The sequence below is a fragment of the Bombina bombina genome, chromosome 7 (assembly GCF_027579735.1).
Source record: "Bombina bombina isolate aBomBom1 chromosome 7, aBomBom1.pri, whole genome shotgun sequence".
In the NCBI taxonomy this organism is placed as follows: Eukaryota; Metazoa; Chordata; class Amphibia; order Anura; family Bombinatoridae; genus Bombina; species Bombina bombina.
In genome coordinates, this window is record NC_069505.1 from 120,126,645 (window position 1) to 120,137,102 (window position 10,458).

The 10,458-nt window shown below is 38.1% G+C and overlaps 1 protein-coding gene across 10 annotated transcripts in view; it reads right to left on the reverse strand.

The window, feature by feature from the left end:
- Nucleotides 1–3,033: 3,033 nt before the first annotated feature.
- Nucleotides 3,034–10,458, reverse strand: part of PPFIBP2 (PPFIA binding protein 2) — a 315,010-nt gene continuing 307,585 nt past the window's right edge. For all 10 annotated transcript variants that reach the window (XM_053720270.1, XM_053720273.1, XM_053720274.1 and 7 more), the window contains 4 exons: nt 7,405–7,527; nt 7,016–7,141; nt 4,185–4,373; nt 3,034–3,764 (listed from right to left, as the gene is read on the reverse strand). In XM_053720270.1, coding sequence (XP_053576245.1) covers nt 3,579–3,764; nt 4,185–4,373; nt 7,016–7,141; nt 7,405–7,527 — 624 coding nt within the window. In that variant the 3' untranslated portion in view covers nt 3,034–3,578. The remainder of the gene's footprint in view (nt 3,765–4,184; nt 4,374–7,015; nt 7,142–7,404; nt 7,528–10,458) is intronic.

A 10,458-nucleotide genomic window follows, 5' to 3' on the forward strand; every position in this document is an offset into this window, starting at 1 on the left:
TGGATTCGAGATCCTCTAGCCAGACAAGCTGTCAATAGTTAGCATTAGTACTTTACTAATCACTACCGCAAAAATAGACAAAACAGAAATTAATCTATTACGGTTAGAGGGTACTACAACCCTGAATGTTAAGGGATTGATAATTGTGTTTATACTATAAGCTGGGAAGGCCAAACGGTAACTCTAATTTTACCATCTAGGCTATTATAACTGCTTAGCCACTGCATTAACGCTAACCACAGAAAACCTCCGGCTAAACAAATTACATACTCCTACATCTGCATATTATACTGGGGAGCAAAACTTGAAAAAACGGGGGGTTAATATAGACAGTAATGACTGATGAAGTATACTGTTAAGCCCTACTTTACGATAAGGAATTTATAGGTGTATCCGCAATACTAAGAAAACCTATATATATATAATCAAGCAGGGGCAGTTTGTTGATATCACAGGTATAGAAACCAGCTATTTGGACCTATAGGAGATCAGTATCTAATAAGGCAACAATTTTTTCTGAATACTACTACTGTCTTTTGACAGCTAAGCTCTGCACGCTTTCGCCATTCAGGCCCTCCAGATACAAAGTATTACGATACGAGTAGAAGCACCGCACACTATAACAGATATTCAGTATCAATAAATTAATATCGTACTGAACTTATATGTATATTTAGCTCTCTATATGGAATTATAATAACATGTGTTGATACCTATAAATAATTCTAATTAACCTACAGGGCTATCTATACGCCAGTAAAGAATATCTGTAATATCAGATAAATACTGTAGCACGACCAACCTGATCCCACATATAAACAGGAGAATACCTTCCAACCCTCGTAGATAAGTGGGTTAAACAATTTCTCTACATAGACGTGCTATATCGCCCCCCAGTTACAATCTCCACAATATAGGCATATCCACCTAACCCAGTACGAAGCAGCTGATAGACCCCCTAGCACAGCTAGTCTGGTGGTAATTCTATTTTATCCTCCAACAAAGGAGTGGCAAAGAACTGTTGGGGACCGTTACATTTTGGTTCCCAAAATAAAAATAAAACACAAATCTGAATTAGTAATCACACTCCTCACACTGTGGACTACACACAACTATTGGGGGATCAGCTACACCTGAGATATAACTCAGGACCCTATATATAAAAGGGTGACACCCGAGGTATTTTGTAGCACCCCACAATAGTGAGGGTATTTTCCCTTGGATTTACCAAAAATGTACTAATGGTCTACTCCTTTTTTGGAACAGCATTCCCTCACCTCACACTGTTTGTGGATTTTAATGTGTTGTAAAGATTTTAACCAACCAAATAAAAGTTAAGTTTAATCGCCCCTCTTTGGGCTTCTTTACCTAAGGTAGCATTGGACCTAAATAGATCAATTGCTGGTGAGTGCTACTCAAGTACATTCTTGCAATTGCCTACGGCAATTGATATTTGAGAGTTAGTCTTTCCCTATGTACAGCACCCGGTCTCCCTAATTACTATTGGTATTTCTCATATTCTGAGAAGAAATTTGAAAACCAGTGGGGCACAGCATTGGTAGTGCCGTCGTCTTTCTCTTGTCAGTTTCTCATCTTCTGACAGCCCCCTGATCACATGACATTTTATTTATTATCTATTGACTTTCCTTTCAGCTAACTAGTGCAGTGTCTGCCACAAGCGTGATCACAATGTTATCTATATGACTCAAATGAACTAGCTCTCCCAGGTTGTGAAAAGCAAATAAAAAAGCATGTGATAAGAGGCGGCCTTCAAGGGCTTATAAATTATCATATGAGTCTTCCTAGGTTTAGCTTTCAGCTAAGAATACCTAGAGAACAAAGCAAAATTATTGATAAAAGTAAATTGGAAAATTGTTTAAAATGACATGCCCTATTTGAAACATGATAGTTTTTTTTGGACTTGACTGTTCCTTTAAAGAAAAAACTTGGGTTTAGTATCCCTTTAATTTAGGTAAAATTAAAGAGAAATTAGGTCACTTTTAAAATTTGGGCAACTAGTGGTGTAGACTATTAGAGGACATTACAATTTCATAATTGAAATCGGAGTGTACAATTTTTTGAAAGCATTCCAATTGACTCAAATTTCCTCTGTCTTTTGTTAGCCTTTGTTGGAACTCAAAGTCCTTAAGCATACTAAAGGTACATTTGGGAATGTGCACATGCATTAAACTGCAACATGGCTGCCATATAGTGCTCAGACACATGTACATTACTGAGCCTACCTGAGTATGCTTTCACAGAAAGAAGTGGCATTTAATAATGGCAGTAAATTGGATTTTTTAAAAAAAAAAATTATTATTGTACTTTCTTACCGAAACATGAAAAATTAATTTTAACTTCCATACTCCTTTAATATTCCTATTTATTTGGTGATCCCTCCCACAACAACAAATTCTTATTTAAAGGGATACTAAACCAAATGGTTTCTTTTATGATTCAGATAGAGCATCCAATTTTAAGCAACTTTATAATTTACTCCTATCATCAATTTTTCTTCTTTCTCTTGCTATCTTTATTTAAAAAGCAGGAATACAAAGCTTTGGAGTCAGCCCATTTTAGGTTCAGCACCCAGGATAGCGCTCGCTTATTGATAACTACATGCAGCAAACCAATAAGCAAGAGTAACCCAGGTTCTGAACCAAAAATGAGCGGGCTCCTAAGCTTTACATTCCTGCTTTTTAAATAAAGATAGCAAGAAAACGAAGAAAAATTGATAATAGGAGTAAATTAGAAAGTTGCATAAAATTGCATGCACTATCTGAATTATAAAAGGAACCATTTGGTTTAGTATCCCTTTAAATAACAATTTAAATAAAACTATCTGATCAATAAAGACATTTTTTGGATTTATTATCCCTTTAATTCGATTTTACAGTTATACTAAGCAAGTTTTTATGATTGCAAAATTACTTTAGAGTTAATTATCAATGCATACATATACACACCATGCAAATGAGGGTGAAATTAAGTATGTTAGATGTTTGGCATACATAAAATCAATGCCCCGATGAAAACGTTGAAAAGTTTTTTATTTCTTTATGGGATTTCCATTTCCTTGACTAAATGAAATATATAAAGAATTATCGCACAATTGTAGTAATCGATTCACTATGTAAAATATACAGAACACTTTCATTTTGACGTTATAATTGCACATTTTTTTCCAAATTACATTTTTTTTACACTTGCGCAATATAAAGTATGTATGAATATTTACACCGTTATTTGTCCTAGATGTATTTAAATATTTGCAGTTATGTTAAAAACTAAATTCCATAAAAAGTTAAATCCTAAAAACATCCAATGTGTCGGTTATTTCAGGCTGATCCAATAACTTTTTCATGCTTGATTTGATAAAAATATTAAGAATTCCTTGGTTCATCTCATAATAAAATATCTTATAGAAAAAATAAAAAGGTCTATAAAACTGTTCATCGGATCGCCTTGATGAAGCCATGCTGATGATGTTGGTAAGGGGGTTGGCATGGAGAAGCAGGGTTATTTGCAAGCTTTGATAAACACTGAGGACAATGATATGACGTTGGATGCAGATGCCATCAGATTAGTTTGCCCACCTGCTCCAGGTTGCCCAGGTCTTTGGAAGGGACAGTACTTGGGATTTTAAAATCTCCGTAGCTTTTTTGGGTACCGTTACTTGTGTCCACAGGACACACATAGTCTGTGGAGTCATCAAATTTCTTCTTACGAAGGTTTCCAAAATGTGACAACCCAAGTTTCTTTGGCTGAAATATAGAAGAATATATATTTAATTTAAGAGAACCCTGAATAGCTCAGATATTAATGATGTTTAAATTATCACCAATAAAAGGTTTTCTTCAGACCATTAATTTCAAAATAGAGAAGAATTTGTTCCGATTATAGCTAGGTATAGTAACTACTAACTTTCTATTGTGCTTCAGGAAATCAATGTGATAACTTATGCTCAGATAAAGGGACACTCTAAAGTCTATGAAACCTGTTTACATCATGTCCGCCCATATGACTATTGAGTAGAATTCATTAAGCGGCGTAAGCATTTAGCTGGCAATCTATGTGAGTGTCCTGCTCAAGAACCACTTTGTTATAGTGCCACTTCTGTTAGCTGCTATCTAAATATTAGTTTTTAAGTAACAAGAATTATGTCCTTGATAAAGGACACCTACCCGGACTTTGGCAGTGGTAGAGAGGGGTGTGTAAGTTGTGCTTTCCATAATTTCTCTCTTCTCCTGCTGAGCTTCAGGGCCAATTAGTAAGTTGAAATTAGTTGCTAGGTGTCTTCTCAATAAGGTCTTCTGAGGTGGAATGTTTAGCAGCATAGCCAGTGTGTCAGCATTAAAACGAGGTTCAAGTATCTGGTAAAACAATATCAACATAGTAAGTCTGATCTACTGAACATTGCATTTTGCCTAATCATGACAGCAAATATTCAGATTATCCCTCACCAAGCATACACTTGGCTTTGTTATGTGATGGTTAGATACAAAGATAAGGTGCGCTAGGACAAACTGATACCAAACACCCCCTTAAAAGACAATATCCCTACAATTGTCTAAAATAAGATTAAATGGATAAAAACAGATAATAAGGGAGGCGCTAAAAGCCAAAGGTATCACCACTTAAAAGGTTTTAATAAAACACATATTCAGACAAATGATACATATAAAAGGGACGTCTCCCCAAAATTTATAATATACAATGCTAAATATTAAAAGCTTAAATTAATATAAATCTATGTAAGATATCAATATCATGATAAAGCCCATAGGAGGGCGAAATGCGTTGTTGTGTTGGCAGTGTTATTATTTGTTGACAACTATTTACACATCTTTGGATTCCTATACATAACCCTGGTTATTAATGAGTTTGGAACCATTTCCTTACAAAGGAATATAACATCTGTGGGGCCTGTGTTTGGAAGAAGTTTGGGATACCCACCACATTGCCCAGTCATCTAGACCCTTGCGTGCAAATAGCACTAAGTGCAGGGTTCATCTGTGAGGACCGTGATTGCAGTGAATAGAAGCAAGCGCAAGAACCGGCCTATTTCCCTAACCGGAACCTCTTTCAGTGACGTCAGACGCCGCAAAATCTCAGTCGGACCCGCTCGAGGTTAATACCGAGCGAGGGAGGAAAGTTCTCACCCCACTAAGAAGTATCTGGTAAAGTACATGGCAGAAAAATGTGCTAAATAACACTTTATGATGCAGTAAGAACATTTTGGAATACAAATAAGAGAAAGTGTATAACTTCTGTTCTTGATTGGCAGCTATATTCATATTTAACTGGCAGCTTGGTGGTTATTTGCTTAACGGAAGGTGCACTATTGTTAAGACTGACTTTTTTCCTCATATTATATGGAGCAAAGACTTGATAATTTGCACGAATCGTGACATATGCATATTATTGTTTAACATATATAGTGATACTACTTCAGAGTTTTTAGACCTGTGGATGCTTTATTAAATATTTACATAGATTTATATTAATTTAAGCTTTTAACATTTAGCATTGTATAGTATAAATTTTGGGGAGACGTCCCTTTTATATGTGTCATTTGTCTGTATATGTGTTTTATTAAAACCTTTTAAGTGGTGATATCTTTGGCTTTTAGCGCCTCCCTTATTATCTGTTTTTATCCATTTTGTTATGTGATGACCAGTCAGCAATGTCATCTCAAAAAGGACACATGTATATGCAAGAGCCAGAATAAAATACTCATCTCATAAAGTAAAAGTCAAGTGCAACGTAGCACAAAATACATTATATATCAAGTTATACTATTTAGTTATAGCTGCCCTTCATATGTGGGATACGGCTCATACACATGACCTCTACACCTGAGATTGCTGTCTATATACAACCCGAGACCCGGCAATCTCATAATACAGACATGATTATAAACTGCCAATGACTCTTTGAGCAGGCACATTGTACAAATGCAGGAGCACCATGGCATATCTATATATATTCTACATGCCTAGGCAGAGTACAACTCTCATTCACCATCACAATAAAAACTAATAATCAAGCACCATAACTTTCAGAATGATATTGTGATGTTTACACATGAATATTAACTTTATAAGACCTTTATCACAACCTCTTCTGTGCATGAATGAAGGAGTTTCCATACTGTACATACTGTATATAGACAGCATTGAAATAATATTACTTTGAAGCTATGGCCGCTCCTCATTTATGAAGCAGTGTAATCAGCTTTGGGGGCGTTTCAGTGCACTGTTGTTCAAGCAGTTTGATAAATGGGGCCTATATATTTCTTGATGTAATGAGTGCAAAATATTTTTTTGCCATTTAGTTAAAAGGGATGTGAAAACCAAAATATTTAATTCAAGATTTAGACAGAACATATATTTAGACAGAACAACAGACACAAATTTTATATAATTTTTTTAAATTTACTTCTGCTATCATTTGCTTAATTCTCTTGGCATCTTTTGTTAAAGAAGCACAAATGCACTATTGGGAGCTAGCGTAACATCGGCTGAGCCAATGACAAGAGGCATATATTTGCAGCAACCAATTAATGGAGCCTAGTACGCTTTTCAACAAAGGATACTAAAATAAAGCAAATTAGAACAGAAGTAAATTGGAAAATTGTATGTTTTATCTGAATTGTGAAATTTATTTTGGACTTTACTGTTCAATGCCCAATTATTAGCAAAAGTTTTCCCAGTAGAAGTGCTAGCTTTAACTGTACACAGAGCATATGAACCCTATGCACTCTCATACAAATATGTCCCCTGCTCAGAGAGATTGTGGTGATGTACTTTTCAGCAATGATAGAAACGGGGTTATTGTCATTACAATAAATGCTACAGCTGCATGGGCCATATGTACATATGCTCCTTGCACATTATTAGCTAGAACCAAAACTGTAGAAACTTTATCAAGAGGTTGCATTGAGTTTTATATTCTGTTAATTGTATTTAATTTTATTTTACAAACACAAGAACATATAATAAAGTATCCTTACAACAAGGCCACCATGAACGCCACTGCCGCGGAGGTTTGGTGCGTATTCTGCCAGGTCTACTGACCTCAGCCACTCCATAACTCTGTGATTGGACCACTGGACCACTTCCGAAGGGGAGATGTTATTCTGTTAAACAGAAGTAAAAAAGAAAAAAATGAGAGACTTCCAGACATGGAAATTGTTGGTCTGCCCAGAACAAGGCTTCCCTTCCTTCAACATAAGTGAACGACTGCACACAGCTACATTCCTCCCAACAGTGGGAGAGGTCGCAATGCTTGGAAACCAGAATTTTTGCCCTGAAAGGAAGGGACAGTGGGGCAGAGTTCCCAACCGCGAGACAACCACACAATATGCAAGATGGTGGGTAGCTCTGAATTCAGTTACTGTACCTCATCAGCAGGTCGTCTACGAAGGCAGTTTGGGTTAAACTTGTTAGCATGTAAAACATGTATTGCACATTTAATACTGAGATGGTGTAGCTGGCTGGTGACTTTCAGAAAGAGAAGGTCATTCTGAAGACAAAAGAAGAAAACAAAAATTAGACCTGAAACAAAGAAGATTCAGTGGGATTATAATCTATCCACATTAGTACACACACACACATATATATATATATATATATATATATATATATATATATATATATATATATAACACAATTTATGCTTACCTGATAAATTTATTTCTCTTGTGGTGTATCCAGTCCACGGATCATCCATTACTTGTGGGATATTCTCATTCCCTACAGGAAGTTGCAAGAGGACACCCACAGCAGAGCTGTAATATAGCACCTCCCCTAACTGTCATAGCCAGTCATTCGACCGAAAACAAGCCGAGAAAGGAGGAACCATAGGGTGTAGTGGTAACTGTAGTTTAAATTTAAAAATTACCTGCCTTAAAATGACAGGGCGGGCCGTGGACTGGATACACCACAAGAGAAATAAATTTATCAGGTAAGCATAAATTGTGTTTTCTCTTGTAAGGTGTATCCAGTCCACGGATCATCCATTACTTGTGGGATACCAATACCAAAGCTAAAGTACACGGATGAAGGGAGGGACAAGGCAGGAACTTAAATGGAAGGAACCACTGCCTGTAAAACCTCTCTCCCAAATATAGCCTCCGAAGAAGCAAAAGTATCAAATTTGTAAAAATTTGAAAAAGTATGAAGCGAAGACCAAGTCGCCGCCTTGCAAATCTGTTCAACAGAAGCCTCACTTTTAAAGGCCCAAGTGGAAGCCACAGCTCTAGTGGAATGAGCTGTAATCCTTTCAGGAGGCTGCTGTCCAGCAGTCTCATAGGCTAAGCGGATTAAGCTTCTTAGCCAAAAAGAAAAAAAGAGGTTGCCAAAGCCTTTTGACCTCTCCTCTGTCCAGAGTAGACAACAAACAATGCAGATGTTTGACGAAAATCTTTAGTAGCTTGTAAGTAAAACTTTAAAGCACAGACAATGTCCAGATTGTGTAACACAAGGATTGAACCACAATCTCTTGATTGATATTCTTGTTAGATACCACCTTAGGTAAGAACCCAGGTTTGGTACGCAGGACTACCTTATCCGTATGAAAAATCAGATAAGGAGAATCACATTGTAAGGCAGATAGCTCAGAGACTCTACGAGCCGAGGAAATAGCTACAAAAAAATATAAAAAAAAAAAAAAAAAAAAGAACTTTCCAAGATAAAAGTTTGATATCTATGGAATGAAGAGGTTCAAACGGAACTCCTTGAAGAACCTTAAGAACCAAGTTTAAGCTCCATGGTGGGGCAACAGGTTTAAACACAGGCTTGATTCAAACTAAAGCCTGACAAAATGCCTGAACGTCTGGAACATCTGCCAGACGCTAGTGCAAAAGAATAGACAGAGCAAAAATCTGTCCCTTTAAGAAACTAGCTGACAATCCTTTTTCCAAACCTTCTTGGAGAAAAGATAAAATCCTAGGAATCCTGACCTTACTCCATGAGTAACCCTTGGATTCACACCAATAAAGATATCTACGTCATACCTTATGGTAAATTTTCCTGGTGACAGGCTTTCGTGCCTGTATTAAGGTATCAATAACTGACTCATAGAAGCCACGCTTTGATAAAATCAAGCATTCAATCTCCAGGCAGTCAGCCTCAGAGAAATTAGATTTGGATGGTTGAAAGGACCCTGAAGTAGAAGGTCCTGTCTCAGAGGCAGAGACCATGGTGGAAAGGATGACATGTCCACTAGATCTGCATACCAGGTCCTGCGTGGCCACGCAGGTGCTATCAGAATCACCGATGCTCTCTCCTGCTTGATCTTGGCAATCAGTCGAGGGAGCAGAGGAAACGGTGGAAACACATAAGCCAGGTTGAAAGACCAGGGCGCTGCTAGAGTATCTATCAGTGTCGCCTTGGGATCCCTGGACCTGGATCCGTAACACGGAAGCTTGGCGTTCTGGCGAGACGCCATGAGATCCAGTTCTGGTTTGCCCCAAAGGAGAATCAGTTGTGCAAATACCTCCGGATGGAGTTCCCACTCTCCCGGATGAAAAGTCTGACGACTTAGAAAATCCGCCTCCCAGTGCTCTACACCTGGGATATGGATAGCTGATAGGTGGCAAGAGTGAATCTCTGCCCAGTGAATTATTTTTGAAACTTCTAACATCTCTAGGGAACTTCTTGTTCCCCCTCGATGGTTGATGTAAGCTACAGTCGTGATGTTGACCGACTGAAATCTAATGTACCTCAGAGTTGCTAACTGAGGCCAAACCTGAAGAGCCTTGAATATCGCTCTTAGTTCGAGAATATTTATTGGAAGGAGAGACTCCTCCTGAGTCCACGATCCCTGAGCCTTCAGGGAGTTCCAGACTGCACCCCAACCTAGAAGGCTGGCATTTGTTGTTACAATAGTCCAATCTGGCCTGCGAAGGTCATACCTTTGGACAGATGGACCCGAGATAGCCACCAGGAAGAGGATCCCTGGTCTCTTGGTCCAGATTCAGTTGAGGGGCCAAATCTGTGTAATCCCCGCTCCACTGACTGAGCCTGCATAGTTGCAGCGGTCTGAGATGTAAGCGTGCAAACGGCACTATGTCCATTGCCGCTACCATTAAGCCGATTACTTCCATACACTGAGCCACCAAAGGGCACGGAATGGAATGAAGAACCCAACAGGAATTTAGAAGCTTTGATAACCTGGACTCAGTCAAGGTAAATTTTCATTTCTACAGAATCTATCAGAGTCCCTAGAAAGGAAACTCTTGTGAGTGGGGATAGAGAACACTTTTCCTCGTTCACTTTCCACCCATGCGACCTCAGAAATGCCAGTAATACGTCCGTATGAGACTTGGCAATTTGGAAGTTTGACGCCTGTATCAGGATGTCGTCTAAATAAGGGGCTACTGCTATGCCCCACGGCCTTAGGACCGCCAAAAGCAACCCTTGAACCTTTGTAAAGATTCTTGGGGCTGTAGCT